We start from the raw sequence: 18186 nt of genomic DNA, 5'->3' as shown, positions 1-18186 counted from the left end.
TGCTTCGCCCTTTTGTCGTTTCTTTGTGTTCATATCCCTTCGGTGCGCTATAGGTGTTAAGACGGGCGATAAAGGCGAGGTAGACAGTCACGTGAAGCCATAGTAAGATGCCGATAGGCAAAGATGGGGAGAACGAAGCGATTGTACGAGCCGGCCGGGCGAGAAAGTTGCAAAGAGACGGCCAGTGCAATCTGTCGCAGGAACCATTAAATAACGAAAGCAACCACTGTGTTCCGGTGGAAGCATTTACAGGGTGAACAAAGCGCCACCGCCCCTAGCGCCATTTGGTACGTGAAAGCGCTACCGAATGATTAGTCTGTTGTTCCATGCATGGGCGCAGCGTGCAGCCTCGTCAAAACAAAACTAGGGTCGTGACTAGGGCGGCTAGATGCTTTAACGCGATAGCGTTACCGTTACAGCACACATTCGAAGAAAAACCCGTCTGCGTCAGAATTAGAAAGAAATTACTGCATTTTTACTCATTTATTTCCGGAAAGCTTCGTTAAATCGGGTTTAGTGTCATGATGGTTTCGTTAATTCGAACTGATGAAAACATTGTACCCTACACGGGTACCTGCCGAGTAATGTAAGTTCCTTCGTTAGATCGAGAAATTCGTAAAATTGGGTTTCCTTAGATCGAGCTTTAGCTGTATGTTTCATTGGTAAGACAAGCGGTTTATGGGCGCAGTCAACAGCACCTCTGCGAGCTCTACTTTCGATCCATTCGTGTTGCAGTGTGGAAGAAATCGAACTTCATGGGACGACCGCACCGAACGAGTTGTCTCTCAGTAGCAAAACTCACCAGTTAGGGCAACACCGATAAAAATGCAGTAGAGTGCTCTGCTTCGAAGCTACGTGCATCAAATTGATCTTCTTTTTTTTTCGAATTCCTGGCACAACAAGTTGTTGCGGAGGGTGGCCAGAGGTACCCCAATGCTGTCTTTCTATTGGGTATACTTACGGGTGTGACGTCCGGTGTAATGGCAGCACAGTAGTTGGCCACAATCAGGGCAGGGCAGTATCGAAGATACATGTATCTTAGATACTATCTTAAATACTCTATGGGTATCTTGTATCTGTATCGCGATACTTCTCGAAAGACGAGTATCTGTATCTGTATTTCCGATACATTCGATAATGTATCGTGTATCTTAATATACAAGATACTTCTATCGCAACACAACTGTGCGAAACAATTATCGCTGGCCAAGCTCCGCTTCTCAAGCTGGTACTGATGCCACTAAGCCATCTGAATAAGTCTTAGGGCAGTGACACAATTTTATTTTTCCGCCAGAGTACCCCAGTGAGCAGGGGCGTAGCCAAGGGGGGGGGGGGTTGGGGGGGTTCAAACCCCCCCCCGAAATTTTTCAATTTTGCTTGCGTATATATGCACGCACACATACAAACGCACGCACGAACATATATGAAGTATGGTTGAACCCCCCCTCGAAAAAAATTTCTGGCTACGCCCCTGCCAGTGAGGGCAGAAGATGAGGAAGACAAGCGTGCGGACGTCTACGCCCAGCCCACGTACCTTTTGTTTGCTCGATTTCTTTTAATTTTTAGTTGCGCCAATGCCGCGACACTTGCTCTTAGCCACTGTCCTGTGACGCGTTGATCGCGCAAATTCTGACGTTGCTACAGTGTCGTTATTGAAGGTTCTCTTGCGTCTTGCTCCGTAACGAAATGTGATGCGTGCAAGAATGGGGTTCCTTTGCGTCGCGTGGATTTTACATATCAGCGATTTGAAAGATCTCGTGGATGTAAGTTTGACTTGCATGCCATGAATTAACTTATATGGAACTAAGAATCTAACAACGTTAGCACCACTGGTACTGATGCTAGATCTAAAAGAGCAAGCGTTTACCTAACAGAAAATACCTTGGCGTACCGTATTTTTCACTTCCTGCTACATTTATTCAAAGAATTTATGAAATCATAATTTTATTTTAGCCAAAGTGCTTTCTTAGCTGTCATTTTACATCCCTTACATTACCTAAGTCTCTGCACTGTTTTTCCGGTCTGGTCACTGAAGTATGTCTTTTGCAACGCGCTCCCAAAATAAGAGCTCTGCTTTATTCTTCTGTCTACTTTATTTCAACTACTGTTTACACATTTACACGTTGCCAAGGCGATTTTGAAAACAAATATATAATCATGTGGGCGTACCTTGAGTAAGCAGTACAAAACATTCTGCTTACCGCTTAGGAAAATAGCGAAATTGAGTTTGCATTATAATAATGGAAATCATTAGGAGCCATCTTAAAGATGATAGGAAGAGGATTCGAGAAACTTTGTTTTTCTGAATGCTCAGTGTTGCTCATGAGCTTCCCAACGAGCCGTTTCAGGCAATTTTCCATAGGCACTGAATTTTCTATTGTCTCAACAGGTAAGTTGACCATACCTCATGCTCACAGCTATTAAGGGCGCTGTCTGTATTGTGTTCCTGTACTCATTCAATGTGAATGTTTGATACACAACCACCTCTCTATTTTACTTACATTTTTTTCCTGTTTCAGGCTTTCTTAAATATTTTTCGCATTACTAATCGCCACGTAATGGGAGCTATAAGTGGCAATAGTGCGAATAGCGGCGGTGTCCTGCGACGCTTTATGTAACTATTAAATACGTCTGAGACGTTTCTGCGTTGCACATGTTCTCTCGTTGAAGAATAATTGCTAAAAAGATTGCACGTTAGTGAGTATCTCAACAAAGAATCCTTTACGCCAGCAGATCAGTAGACTGTGACAATTCATTGCAGTTTTACGTCATCTACGTATACACTAGGGGTCTCAAACTGAGCTTATAGCCAGTGGGCCGCAGTCGCAAAATTTCGTTGCAAGGGCCGGGACAGAGTGAGGATGGTGGGAGAGAGTTTGAACAAAATGACGTTTGAAAGGAAGCATTTCCCATATCTCATATATAGGTCATTTATGAAGGGGATTTGGAGTCAGGATTCGAGAAATATCTATAGCGATGTACAGAATGACTGATATCTGCACGCGGATTTTGAAATATAGAGTATTTGTTCCACGGTTATGTTTTAGCACATAGTTACCACATGTGCTTCTCGAAAGGAATGCCTGAGACCAGTCATGTCTGTGCAGCTCACGAACATACTTATTTAGAAAATAAAAACAAATGAGACGAAGACCGTCATGCGTGCGGGCCGGGCCGCTAGCGAAATGGCTCAAACCGCTATTATACACCATGCCCCCCTCCCCCCCCCCCAAATAAAAGAAAAAAAAATGTTGCTACCAGCGTTGTTGCTGCTGTACACCTGTCCGGATATACGGTATTGTGCAAGCTGTCTTTTACGGACAAGGTAAAAGTCCACACCGGTATTTGCGCCGTCGTGAGAAGGCTTCTTAGTGAAGTTATTGTGATTATATGGCAACCTGCTAGATGGTCGGCAAGCTGTGCAAAGCAAGTACCGCTGTCAGCGAAGTGTGCAAAGAGTCGTCCTGTGAAGAAGCTAAAACAAACCCGAATAAGTTATTTTGGAAGGAAACTAATGTACTTTGAGCAATGGATGGATGAAAGAACTTTATTGTTTGTCCGGCAGATTAACGGCCCGGGCTCAGGACTCCCATGTCGGGACGTGAAGGCCTTGCCTCTCCGCCGCTTCACGGGCCTGCTGGACTGCCCAGAGTTGGTCGGCGAGCTTGGAGCTGCGCAGAGCGGCTTCCCACCTCGCCGAGAGAGCATCGGGATTAATACGTTTGGCTTTAGCCTCGCATTCCCAGAGCATATGCTTAAGCGTAGCTGTGTCTGTCTGGCAGACCTTACAGATGCTGGTGTTATAGATCTCGGGGTATATTCGGTGATATAACAGTGGATTAGGGTAAGTGTTCGTTTGCAGCTGTCTCCAGGTAACCGCTTGAGCTCTGCATAGATTGCCACGAGGCGGAGGGTAGCATCGCCGGGCCAAGTAGAAGGTCTTGGTCAGTTCGTTGTATCCTGTAAGTCGATCCCGGTCCGCGAACTCTTCGACAAGGCCAGCTCCTCCCGCACGGGTTGTTGCGTCGCGTGTGGCGGAGTGCACTGCCTCGTTAAGGTTGGGGAAGTGCGGGCAGACTTCGCCCATATGGGCGGGAAACCAGATCAAGGTAGCCTGAGAAACATGGCCGGCATTCGCGAGTATACGAAGGGCTTCGATCGAAATCCTACCCTTAGCGAAATTCCGTACAGCTGTGCGCGAGTCACTGAGTACAGTCTGAGTGTCAGCGTCAGTTATGGCCAGAGCAATGGCCATTTCTTCAGCTACCTCCGGGTGTCGGGTCTTGACACTAGCTGCGTGCGTTGTTGTTTTCTCTGTGTTGATCACGACGATCACGAACCCTCGTCCGTCCGGATAGCACGCGGCGTCAGTGAAACGCGCGTTCTTATCGGTACAGTATGCTTTCAATAGAAGTGTAGCTCTGGCTTTTCTGCGACCTGGGTTGTAAATCGGGTTCATGTTTCTTGGCACCGGGGTGACTTGTATCTTCTCTCTTATCCCCTTAGGTATGTCCGCCTTGTCACCGTGCTGTCGGTGATATGAATGGCAAAACTTTTGAGATACTAACAGACATTTCATTCAAGTGAAGCAAAATAGGTCACAGTTAAGAAATTTTGAAGCAGACATTTTCGTGCGTAGGCGTTTGCTGCTACATTATATAGATCTATAATAACAATTTCGAGAGTGTATCGAAGTATCTTAAGATACAATTGCCAAGTATCGTATCGGATACAATTTTCGCGGCAGTATCTTGTATCTGTATCTCCAATACTTCTTGCCTGAGTATCTTGTATCCTATCGCGATACAATTTCAAAGTATCTTTGCCCAGCCCTGGTCACAATAGTGACAAATACAGTGCACTGGCGATGAAGGCGGAATCGAACGCAGAACGAGTGCCGCGTGTAAATTACGCGTGCGTTGACTGACGAGCATTCACACGAAATTGTTTGGGGCAGGCAACGCAGATTTCTGCTTTAATTAATACATATTAATCGGAAGGCTGAGACAAAGCGAAACGGATGAAGCAGGCGCTTTTTGTCTTCAGTGGTGATTAGACATGTATGCGTTACATGCATGCGTTCGGCAACACTTTTAACCCTTAGCGAAAAAAATCTCCCTCACAGAAAATAAAGTGTTTTTACAAGACCAACATCAAGCCGTTAGTCGCAGTTTTTATTCAGAAAAAAAAAATAAAGAGAGAGCATTACTATCGTGATGTTCCAAATGAGCGCACTGTCTAATTTCAATGATTCCCGGTACGTAGGGGAGCAATCGGTAACGAAAGTGCCGATAAAGCAGCGCGCTTCGTATTGCAGTTCAGCAAAGTGTATTTTGCGCCATCCCCATTTTCAAGACCTCATGCAGCACGACAGTGTCGCCTACTGGCTTATCGCGCACTAATAAGTCGTGGTTCCGAAAACAATTCCTTCATACACGAAGTGACTTCTCAACAAGGTTATATCTATCGTCATGACAACAAATGATGTACGGACATTCTGCCTGAGTACACGAGTAAAAGTATATGTATGCACCATGCAATAATACTATAGGCACAGAATATGTTCATAGACAAGCCTTTCGGTGTTCCAAATAAGCAGGTAATTTCAAACATTCGAGTTTCACATAAAGTCTCTATAATCCACAAGGCAACTTTTGATCTAGCTTACGAAATGTTGGAGATCCTTGCGTCAACCGGCGTTGCACGCTGCGACCTCCGGCGCGGTTGCTTCGATCTCACTTAACCGCACCCTTCGATCTCAGTTAATCGCACCCGTTTGGAAATCAAGCCATGAGTATACATGAGAGAGCATGAGAGTACATGTACATGACATGACATTTACAAGTACATGAGAGACCTGGGGCTGAGGACCCATAGGTTTTCGTTCATAAGTGCATGGACCGGCCGCCTTCGCTAATGATGACTCGCTTCCCGAATCCGCTCGTACAAGCAGTTCCACAGCGCTTATTGTGAACACGAGCCCGTCCGCGCGTCGCTTTCGTCACCGCAAGTTCGTGCATCCCGAAGCGTCCTTCACAAGGTCCCGCAAGCGGTAACGCCCGACCGATCGGCGTACTACCCTTTACTACTACAAACCCTCCGTGTACTTTGACTTGGAACGAATCCATTTAACTTGCACCAGGAAACGAATGGGGGAGTTGGACGGGTGTCTCTGAGACAATGTAAGTACAGAGACATGCATTGCATTTCGAGGCTGCAATAAAACAAAAGAGAAAGATCGCCGCGGAAGGCGCCGTGGCCTTCCCAAGGACCGCCGCTCGCGCGACAGCACGCGCCGGGCAAGCGTGTCAAGAACAAGCGTTACCTAATCGGGCGATATATCCGACGCTGCCGGGGAAGGCTATAGCCGCCCCAGGCTAGCTATCCGCCGGTGCACGCACACCGGCGCGCCATCGAAAGCGAACGGCGCCGGAGCACTCACTATCTGATGAACGGGAACCCAACAGGAGCGCTGAGCGGCTAGCAGCACACGCCCAGCTCTCGCACGCATTCCGCGGTCAAGCGGCGAGGGCTTCCTGCGCCACTGCGGAGCGTGGACAGCAGGCAGCCTCGTAGGTCGCACCGGCGGCCTCTCCACATGCGGCTGGCCAGCGAGAACCAACTTCACCCTTGCCTGTCTCTCGCCTTCGACGTCATTGTTCGGGCCACTATATAAGCGGCCGGCGGTCACCGGTGAAGTCGCAGTCTTCTGACAATCAGCAGCAGCATCACCATGAACGCCGTAAGTAAAGCCGCGAACAGTCGTGCCTCGGCTCGCCTCAAAACGCGACCGCTCCGCTCCCTCTCTTGAGGGCCTCCGCCGTGAAAGCGGCTTGCACACCACCGGACTCCATAAGGAGGGACTGTGGGAACGACCGACGCGCCTAACGGTTTTCCTGCCGCGTTCCAGTGCCAAGCCCCGTTGGAGGTTTATACCGCGGAGCGAACCGTTTCGTCTTCGACGGAGGTGCTGGATAACTCCGTATAGCTAGCTCCTTGTCTCATCATATTATGGTTTAGTCCACGAAAGGACCGCGCTCTTGCAGGAATGACTGCGCTATCCGCTAACGCAATTGACGCTTACAAAAGCCGCCTCGAATGAGTAAAGAACCGTTCTGCCAGCATCGCAAAAGCAAGAAGAGAGATGGGGGAGGCAACAGGCGGAAATAATACGCGGCACAGGAAACTCATTTGGCGCGTTCGTAACGAGCGAAACAAAAATGGCAGCCGTGTTTTGGCATGCGCGACTTGTTATATTTCGCCCGTCCTTTATTATTTTATCGCTTACTGTCGTCGTATTGGAACATCAGCTTTTCCTCGACTGCTTCCGCTGTCGCATACATCCTCGATGACGCTAAGTGGCGCGCCCGCCGTCACCGTTGTTGTCATATAATTACCGCCTCGCAACGATCCTGTTTGAGAGCGTGCTCGCGCTTCCGTTTTGCGGACTCACCGCTGCGCTTTCGTTCGTTCGTTTGTTCTTTTTTTTTTCTTTCCATTCCGGGCTCTCGTTCGTGCCGCGTGTGTGCACGTTCGTCGCGTGGAGAAACAAGATTAGTCTCGAAATCAGGACGCATCGGTCGTTTTCACGCTCGCTGGGGAGCCGACTGACTCCCTCCGTGGCGCCCCTTCGAGAACGCATTTTTTTTTATCTTGTGACGTCGCAGTGCGACCCCTTTCTTCTGTCACGTGCAGAGAGAAAATGCGCACCGCTTCAATCGATGACACGGAAAGCGCAAATAACGGGCCGATGACACGTGTTTTGTCGCTTGCGAAGCGAGACAGCGGGCGTAATTCGAACGCAAAGAAGAGCAGAGAGGGAAAGCGGCTGCAGGACAGCCAGGAAGGAAAGAGATCTGAAAACGCAGCGTCGTACGATTACAAGCATCCAGTTTGCCGAATGTACTGGCAGTCGCGTAGGCGTGCGTACTTCGTTGTATTGTACGGCGTCACCTCCGCATCTCGCTACAACAATATCTTTAGTTTCGTAGTTGACACGCCTTCTGTCTCATCTACGAGACCCGATCGCTGGTAAAGCACTGCCTTAAATGAGAGCTCGTATGAAGACGATGAACGGATGAATGAAAGGATTCGTTTGTCTCTCTCTCTCCTAGCTCACCGCCGTCCTCGTCCTCGCTGTCGCCTACACCGCCAACGCCGGTGGCTTCGGCCTCGGCTATGGTGGCTATGGCGGATACGGCGGATACGGCTATGGCGGATACGGACACGGAGGCTACGCCCCCGTGGCTGTTCACGCTGCCCCCGTCGCTGTCGCTGGCCATGTCGCCAAGGCTGTCGTGCCCGCCCAGGTCACCAGCGCTGTCACCTACAGGAGCGACGTCTACGCCCCACGTCTCGCTAAGGTGAGAACACAGCTCGAAGAGTGGGAACCAAGAGCTGATACTTAAGGATTCAGAGCTAGGCGATCCCCTAAAGCTATGACAAAAGAATGAACCTGTTGCTTATTTAGAGTAATACCTATGAATCACCTCGTTGAAGCGTCCTGCTAAACCCTGTATCTGAACCATGTATCTAAACCCTGTATGCACATGACCCCGTACATAACCCTGTATGCTCATAAACCCTAAATCTAAACGCTGTATGTATATAAAGAAATCTTCATGGTGTATGAAACTGTTCACGAAAGGAGACTGTAACACAGAAATATAACGAGGGGGGTGTGTTGATGCGAGGAATGAAAACTCGCACTCCCGGCTGACGACTTTCGTGCGTTCTGAGACGCCTATAGTCTCAGACTTTTGCATATATGTTTGTGCCTATAGCACGCAGTACCTGTTTGGAATTGGTGTGAAAAGTACGGGCCCCACTGCTTGACTAGCGAGCTCACTCAGCGTGAACGATCTGTTGAAGGGCATGCTTGTATTCATTTGTGTCGCAGGTCGTCGCTGCTCCCGTCGCCGTCGCTGCTCCCGTCGCCGTCGCCGCCCCCGTCGCTGTCGGCTACGGACACGGCTATGGTGGATACGGTGGCTACGGACTCGGTCTCGGCTACGGTTACGGCCACGGCTACGGACTCGGTCTCGGATACGGTTTCGCCGGCAAGCACTACGGTTAAGCGCCCTAGTCCCCAATTTTAGACCTCTACAACAAGTTCAAGCGCATGACTCTAGGCGACCTGTACTGCCCGCGGGTTCAATAAACATATCGGGCGTATCACCATCACGCCCTTGGGCACACAGCAATGCGTGCGGTTGTCGTTTATTTTTCTGCGGCGAAGAACGAGTGTCCCAGCCAACGTCCTTAGCAACTGGAGCGTCTGACGAACAGATTATACATGCAAAAGCAACACCTCATAAGGCCCTTTTACTGAAGGAAATATCTTGGGAGTCTTGCCTCACAGCTCATCAGCTCAGAGAGCCACACGAGTCCTCCTTCAGTTCTTGAAGGCAACAGAACTGAGCGACCACCTGTGATATGCTGCATGTGTGTGGTGAAATGTGTTCACTGGTGTTTTTTTTTTCTTTTTCCTCTCTCTCTCTCTCTCTCTCTCTCTCTTTTACCCCTTATTCCCCTCCAGGCCCGTAGCCAGGGGAGGGGGGCCTAGGGGCCTGGGCCAACACACCCCCCCCCCCGAAATTTTGGTGAAGTAGGTGTTTTTAAGAAAAATAAATAATGAAAACAGGTGTTTTTCTCCAATAGTCAAAATTTTCAGCAAGTGCCCCCCCCCCTCCCGAAAAGAATTCCTGGCTACGGGCCTGCTCCCCTCCAAGTATAAGGGTAGCAAAGTGGACGTAGTCGTGTTAACCTCCCTGACTTTCTTGTATTCTTTCTTTCCCTCTCTCTCTCTCGCTCATGAGGCCCACTCAGGACGTCAGAAACGTCCCGACATGGTGAGGCCTCATGTACGTGGGCAGTAAAGAACATTAGTATGCATGCACACTAAACACGATATCGTATACGGTGCTACACGGTCCATGTCGACCTAAATCACGACAAAGATCTATTCCGTATGACGTCCTTCGAAGATATATGACGTTCAAAGCTAATGTATATTCACAAACAAACAATTAGACGGACATTCTACTTCGAAGCTGCTCGCAGCGAAGGACGAGAAAAACGAGGCCAACCGATTGACCAGCACCTCGAAGGCCGCATTTTCGGACCACGCCCTATGGCCACCGTGCCAGAAGGAACGGCAGAACGCACATTTCGCTCCACCGGTGCGAGATCATTTCCGTGCCATACATTCCCGTAACACGTCCAGTTATCAGCGAATGTGGATAGAGACCTTGTTCGCGGATATCGTGCACTCGTGGAAAGTACGTGGGCGTGGCCTCGGGAAGGGCTTGAGCAATGACTGCAGGCGGTACTGCGAGCAGTCTGACTTCCATGAAGAAAAAAGTAAGGCTTGACCCACGATAAACATCGGTTGGAAACGTTACGCCGGACGAAAAAACGCGAGGAAATATTCACGATAAGCCCAATAATATTTCAGACTCTCTCGCTGTTATTCCAGTAAAGAACTGCAGTTGGTGACTGGGTGGTTAAACCAAAACTATAACCCAGGAGTCAAAAGGACAGTCGCTGCGCATTGCGTCTCGCGTTCGCATTCACATGGCCTTGCATACAGTCGCCTCATAACGTGGCACGTCCACACGCCCAACGCCTACAACCCATTTGACGTATACGATGAAACTTAGTGGACCGCGGAGAGTGACGCCATGGCAAAACTCATTTTTATAGAGAAGCTGTATAGATGCGTCGGTCTAAAACCGATTTTTGCCAGTCAGAAACGACAAGCGGAGTACGCAGTAATTGAACATAATTCGAATCCACTTAAAGTTACCCCGCGCATCATGTCGTCACAAACCACACAATGTGTCTAAATTTCGCGTAGGCTCGTTTCCATGCTAAGTAAAACCGCGGACTTCAATGGCTTCTCTTTTGTTGTGAGCGATATTGCCGCATCTGTTGGCAAACTTTGACAGACCGTATCGGCTATTTATGCGGGCTGACCGAGACTCGACACGCTTGGTACTGTGCAGCGAGGCGGTTTCTCCGCTGAAATACACGAAATTTCATCATCAGGAAGGGCTTCAACGCTGAAACCGTCCATAAGTTGGCTCCTCGCGAAACCTAGCCGCGTCTTTGTCCGTGTGGAACCATATATAGACCAGTCTCGCTGTCGGCATGACACAATATCGTGGCGACTGCGTCCCAAACCGCAGCTTGCGTCATCTTTGATGCATTGCGGTAGGCAGACGGCGCGTCGTGATATGGCCCAAAGGCTTTTCCCGTACGAGCCAGCCGAAGAGAGCGCGCGGATTTAATTTTCCGCCGTCCTATTAATCTGGCGCGGCGCAACAACGTCCGCGGTATAAGAGTAATCCCCGAGGTTGACAAAAGAGGGGCTATCGTGAGCGCGCATGGCATGGCCCGAAGTCGACCGAGGCGCACCTCCGCCTTCGCCATCTTTCTTCCTTCGGTTTCGACCGAGAACAAGTACAGAAGACGACTGGGGACCCATCAAATCACGAAAGTATAGAACGCACGCGAGGCGCGTGGCTTCTTCGTCGCTCAAAGCCACATTCGTGGGGAGCCAGTGGGAAGAACGAAACCGAAACAAAGCGCGCAAGAAGAAAAGAAACGTGAACAATGAAAGGCCGTTTCCTTTCTCCCGTGGCAGAGTTAGAGAGGCTTATAGATGTTTCGGTCATCAGTTATGGTCATCAATCGCACGCGAGGAAAAACTGCCAGGCAATAGGGAAGCGCTGCTGGAAAAGAAAGGAGCAGCGAATGTGCGTGTGGGTAGGGAGAGAGAGAGAGAGAGAAAAGGGAGGAGGGGTTCGCTTGATCGTTGTGGGTATAGCGATAACAAATTAAGAGCACTTAAGGAAGATCTACGACGCGCCAGAAAGCAAACAGCGCAAAAAAAAGGGTCCACGGAAAAACGGCCACGCATCGAACGGCCGGAAAGATACTCGCAGTCCAATGACGCACGTCTCCCGTATATTGCAAATAGCAGTGCGCGCCAGAGCCCTCCACTCCCTTTCTCGTTTCTCCCACAAGGGGGCGGCCCCGCCGAGAGAACGTTATAGGTCACTATGCGAGTGCGATGGCGCAAGCGCAAGCGAGATGCAGGGGCGGTTCCCGGAAGGAACGAGAGTTTCGGCTTCGGCAGAGATCAGTAGCGCTGGGGCCTGTGCGTTCTTTTACGACATTTAAAAAAAAAACAATTAGACTGGCTGCGGACAAAACGAGATAACGAGTTCGCTTATTTGATTCGCGTGGTATATAGAAGGGAATGGCAACCACTATACTGCGGCGGGATGTGCGTTAGTTACAGACATCAAACGGGTGTACGTATCGATTCGTGGATGGAGACGTCTCTTCACATTTTCCCCATTTTTTTGCGGACATTTGCGCGAGCGCAGGCTTTGCGCGGTTATTGCTTGCGCAGTTCTTGTTTAACGACCGACGCTGACAGAAGAGCCCGTGTACACACTCTTTCTCATGCGACAAAATTCAGGCGTGCAGTCTTAATCAGATCCTGCGTGGAGTACCAGATATAGCCAGGCAACGCGACCTTCCGGTATAGTTTCCTGGTTATAGCAAGCGCTTTAACAAGGAACTGATTAAGAATGTACCGACGAGCGAAGAAAAACACCCACCGCCCGTGCATCTCGCGTGCGCGGATGGGGGTCGGTGATCTTTCCTGCGAGGACCGCGAAGATTACGCTATCCCACCATACTACATCTACAGCTGCGGCACTTGCTGCTCTGCGTAGCGCACGTCGAGTAATTCACGATAAACCACCCAAGAAATGGAGCGTGTTCACGGACTCCAAGGCAGCTCTACAGTGCCTGATATTGTCCTTACGCCGGTGACCTCGCGAACAACTAGTGTTTGAAATTACAGAGCTGCTCCATGACCGCTTCGTGCACGGACATGACATCACGTTTCAATGGCTCCCAAGTCACTGCGGCATATTGGGCAACGAACACGTTGATGCAGCTGCTCTATCTGCACGTGAAGATGGCGTACAAGATTCAATCCCATTCTCAAGAACAGATGCTGCAATGAAAATTCGCGAGCTTGCTAATGAAGACATACAATCCTTGTGGAACACACCAAGTTTACAGCGCACAGGACTGGACCGACTGGGCCGGTCTCGTCGACTTCGGCCTCCGTCCGGGCTCTCTCGACTCGAGGCAACGGTGCGTTGCCGACTGTGGCTTGGTGTCGCTTTCACCAAATCTTTTGCCTTCCGAATCGGCATGGAAGACAACGTTGCTTGCAACCACTGAGGCAGCAAAGAAACGATAGAACACGTTCTTTGTCGCTCTCCTCGTTACAGCACGCACAGACTGTCGCTAGCTGCTGTGTTGGCCCACCTTGACGACCGACCCCTGTCGGAACAGTCAGTGCTAGAATGCCGACCCGAACTGCCGTCCCACCGAGCGCCTGCTCTTCTCTTCGCTCTTATTTCCATGTTTCTTTCCCCTTCTGACCTCCCTGCCTTTCTCACATTCTATTATTTCTCTCTATATATAACAAGACATACACCTAACCAAGAAGACACAGGACAGAGAGGGCCCGTCATGTCAGACAGCATACGATCTCCAACTGAGAATCGATTGCTGTATCATGGTCGTTAATGCGAGCGGTCATCTCAAGGTTACATATAAAACATACAATAATAATATCTGGGGTTTAACGTCCCAGAACCACGATATTATTATGAGAGACGCCGTAGTGGAGGGTTCCGGAAATTTCGACCACCTGGGGTTCTTTAACGTGCACCTAAATCTAAGTACACGAGCCTCAAACGTTTTCGCCTCCATCGAAAATGCAGCCGCCACGGCCGGGATTCGATCCCGCGACCTTCTGGTAAGCAGTCGAGTGCCATAACCACTAGACCACCGTGGCGGGGCTAGAACATACAATTACAGCCTCTGAGCACACAGGGGACGGTATGATAAGTGCGTCTTTCGATTCGATAATCGACGAACGCGGAAGCTGCTGTCACCAAGGCGTCGCATTGCTTTATTTTTGAGCAAATAAGTCACGTATTCGCAAAGGCCTTTCGCGCGGGAATTATTCATGAGAGCAACTTCCGTCCAGTCACGAGGCTGCAGACGTATGATAAGCGAAGGCATAACAGCCAATGGCAGCGAGCACTTAATACAGAAAAGCTCTGTGCACTTGACCCAGTTTGTTGTGCGTTCACGAGTCGTTCGTGGCCCATAGTGGCCCATCCTCTACAGCGTCGCTCATGTATGTCAATAGTACTACGTAGCAACATAGCGGTGTCCCCGGGTACTCTAAGTTCTTTAGTGTTATCGGCCACTGCGGAGCATATAGTCCACCTAACGAATGCGTAGTACGCATATTTCAAACGCGGCAGGCGTTCACACAACAAGACCTCGAACGGAGCGCTCCGGTGGCAACAACAAAAAGAAAGTACAGCACTCCTCAAGACTGATGACTGCGCGGATAAATCAGAACACGGCGTCTTGAACGGAGACGAAAGCATCGCATGTCCAAAACATTGTTGGCGTTCCGTGTCCAGCCATATCCAGCTTTTATTATGCCTCATTATTCTACAGGAGTACGCATTTGTTTTGCCATTTTTTTCCGCATCAACTTGTGTACACTATCGAGGGACACTACATTCGTTCGTTAATTATTGAACGTTGGTGTTTAGGCAATAAGAATGACCTCTTCGTCTAAATGCGCACACGTACAGATGAAGTCAGCCTTTTAGCTCATCATGCTGCTCTCCGCGCAGTACGAGGCGTGCAATATCAGTGGTCGAATTCACGAACCCTTTTTGTAAATGCTACGTACCTTCGGTCGATCACATTCGCTAATGTGTCCAGCAGCTGAAGTGGCTGCAATTTCTCCTCACACTACAGTTATTACGTAAGAGTTCTCGTGTCCCAAGGGCTGAACTTCCGCAGCTATTCGTTCATAATAAGCCATTGGATGGCCACCGTCGCTAATAATATGTCCAGCTTCGGTACCGTCTGGAATTTGTTCATATGCGATACGGAGCCGAGATCCGCATAACCGACTCGAGTGATAATGCTACAATGAGTGAAGTATGCTTGATCTTCCAGCTCTCTCAGACTGGCCGGTGCCCTCAGAAAACAAGCGGCGATAAAATACAGCTACCCCAGCGACGAACACAGGAGTACCAAAACAAGGAAACACAACATTGATTGATTGATTGATTGATTGATTGATTGATTGATTGATTGATTGATTGATTGATTGATTGATTGATTGATTGATTGATTGGACAGAAATACAAACAGACAGATTCGCAACTTTTTAATGTATTAACTCTGCCTTAGAAACTTATTGTCCATGAACTAAAGAAAGAGAATTTTTTTCGAGGCGCTCGCTTTTTTTTGTCAGACACAGGCAAATGAATCCAACAAAAACTCAGGCCAGGTAAAGCATAGGGGACGTTAACTGTTGCCTTGACTGTAGCGCAGTAATTTTGACGTAAATTAAATTGTACGAAAGATCACCCTTTTCCTCGGTGGAATCCGAACCCACAACCTTCGAATTACGCGTCCTATGTTCCACCAATTGAGCTACGACGGAAGGCGCTTCCTCGTCCACTTCGTTGGGTAATTCTGTGCATGTAGTCCCGCACAACTGCCGACCAGTCTTCCTTTTTAAGGCGAAAGCCTTAGATGCCTCATGAAACACGAAAATTGACCGGCGTCCAGCGTCCGTCGGCAGCGTCAACACGAGTGATGCAAAAAATCATCACGTGAAGACGTCATCATGGCGTCACAGGTCGCCAAAATTCGTGCCGTCATTATGACGTCATCGTGACGTCACAGTGACGTAACGGGACGCAACGCCACATGATGACGTCATCACATGACATCGTAGCTTGGTCAAAGGTGGCCGATCACGGAGGCCGTGCGAAACCAGGTGAGGTGCTCCGATTCTGAAGGCCGTGGAAAACCACGTTAAGTGCAGGAAACTTCCGGAGGGTAGAGGGGCAGGACCAATGCATCGACTGAGAGGAAAAAGAAAATGGCTTTCGCCTTCCTGTCGTCTTAGGTGAGTGCATAAGGGACCCTGTGAATTTTCCATATCTATTCCTCTTAATATATCCTTGGGACCAGATTCGTAAATCGCCTAACGCACAACAAACACGCTGTCTCTGCATCAAGCCCATGACTATGTATGTAGCTTCGATGATAAATATGTGCCTCTTGCTCCGCGCAATAAAATCCTCCCGGCCGTCTCAAATGAACCTCGCGCCGGCATTTTCTTTCTCTCTGAGCAAAGCAAGCGGCGCCAAATATCAACGAAGCGGCAAATAAAGTGCCAGCCCTAAACCGTACCGGAAGCACGCGGAAGCGGTTAGCACGCAAGTCCAACGTCGGCGTATATCTGCGGCCCATCGATAGACCGCAGCACGACGTCGAAATCAGTGATCCGTCCAGTGCGGATCGAGGTCGCCGCAAAATAAAGCCTGGCAACGCTCACCACTGTGTTTGTTGTTGCGAAGTTAACGAGGAACTATGCGATCCCCGATCAAGCCTTTCTCTCGTAGCCGATATACTATCGTTGCTCGCAAACGTCGCGCGTAGTGCAGCGAGCCGGAACGAAGGCCAGCACCACGACTGCCCCCTCAGCGCGCCGTCTTCAATTAAAAACGCCCCGCTTTTGTCCGCAGCCACATTTGCGACGTCCGTTCGAGAAAGATTAATGGTCGTGACAGATGTGTTTCGCTGTGCGCCCTTCGTGTGCAGGGTGGAGCACGATGTTTGGCATGGTCTGTTCCCTGTCGTTTGCACCGCAGTGAAACGAAAAAATAAGTAATCAGACAAGAAAACGTCCGTTGTTGCTGTGTCAGGATGTGATAGCACGTTAGTTCCTCCGCGCTTGGATCACTGTTCACTAGGCTAGCTTAGTGATCCGCTCCCCTTGTGTACCCTTCTTCCCGTTTAGGGCAGCCGACAAGTACTATAGCAAAAGGGAGAGTTGGGCTAGTGTTGTCAAGTCTTTCTGTGTCCTACTTCTTTTGCGCTGTTTCAGTATGGACAAGTACTATCGCTGGTTAACTTATTTACCATACGTCGATACATGCCATTACTCTCTTGCTCTTTATCTCTCTCAATCTCTCTGCACACTCTGTTTTCTTTTTAATTAACCCTAGACGACACCACACCATCTAAACAGGCGCTCTCTCACTCACACACAATTAGCACCTGTCATGGTCACCATAATCAGATCACTTTATTTCGACAAATCAATATGAAGAGTGCAGGGTATTGGTATTCGTGTGGTGTACTAGAATGGGGTAGTCTGCCGTCTTCGCAGCAAACCAATGGGAGAACGGTGGTCACTTTTGCCATGACGCCACCAGTAGGGCACCACGATCGAACGGTGTGCCCGGCGCGCGAAATTTAAATCGAAATTGCGAAAATTTCTGCCGTTATTGAGTCAAATGGTCACGTAACAGGATTGAAACTAAATATATTTGCAAGAATTAAACACATACACATTTGGTTGCATTACTGCAATAAATAAAGATGCTTCTGCGTCGTCTGAGCTTGCACAATTCCTATCACAGAGCCGCGTCCCGGATCGTCTGCTTGCTTACTGTTTTGATTGCAAAAGGCGTAAAAAAGCACATCGCTGTTCATTCCATGCATATGTACGCCTGTCTAGCTATCACAGAAATTTGAAGTTATGCGTCGAAGCACACGAGCAGGTCGGGATAGTCTAACATTAACAGCATCAGCTGAGTTGCACGACCACCCGTCACCTGCATCAGCCAGAAGAGCAGTCGCAAGGTTTTGGACAGGAAAAATACAATGCTCAATGACGAATGCTGTTCCATTTCTTTAGAGATTTCGCTCCTCAAAGGGGTGCCAAAGCGTAGGGATGCAGCTAAATGCACCGCGATGTATTCGGGGTGTTGGATTTATCCTATGTGAATAAGTCCGCAATTCCAATCGGTCTGCCAGAACTTGAATACATCAGCCTTCCTCAAACACTGAGTCGGCGACACACAGGAAAAAATTCGCTAACGCGTCGTGAGAAACAGATGGGAACAATCAACAAGTTTCCCACGTGCACGCACGACCAGCGCGGTAACTACAACTACCGATCTCGGAGGCTTTGCATCTCAGCTTACCATAAATTACTTCAGGGGGCGGCGTCAGGTGGCGACACAGTAGTACGGT

General features: G+C 49.2%; 2 protein-coding genes across 3 annotated transcripts in view; one reads left to right on the top strand and one right to left on the bottom strand.

The window, feature by feature from the left end:
* The window catches only part of LOC119387015 (cuticle protein 65), a 567739-nt gene that overhangs the window by 191398 nt on the left and 358155 nt on the right, over positions 1–18186 (bottom strand). The window lies entirely within an intron of this gene.
* Positions 6586–9203, top strand: LOC119387026 (cuticle protein 65). The gene is made up of 3 exons (XM_037654327.2): positions 6586–6742; positions 8115–8363; positions 8900–9203. Exons 1-3 carry the CDS (start codon positions 6734–6736, stop codon positions 9074–9076), a joined length of 435 nt encoding a protein of 144 aa, XP_037510255.1. The 5' UTR covers positions 6586–6733; the 3' UTR covers positions 9077–9203.

The sequence above is a fragment of the Rhipicephalus sanguineus genome, chromosome 3, assembly GCF_013339695.2.
Source record: "Rhipicephalus sanguineus isolate Rsan-2018 chromosome 3, BIME_Rsan_1.4, whole genome shotgun sequence".
NCBI lineage: Eukaryota > Metazoa > Arthropoda > Arachnida > Ixodida > Ixodidae > Rhipicephalus > Rhipicephalus sanguineus.
The sequence above is the reverse complement of the archived record's forward strand: the minus strand, read 5'-3'. Positions and strand labels throughout refer to the sequence as shown.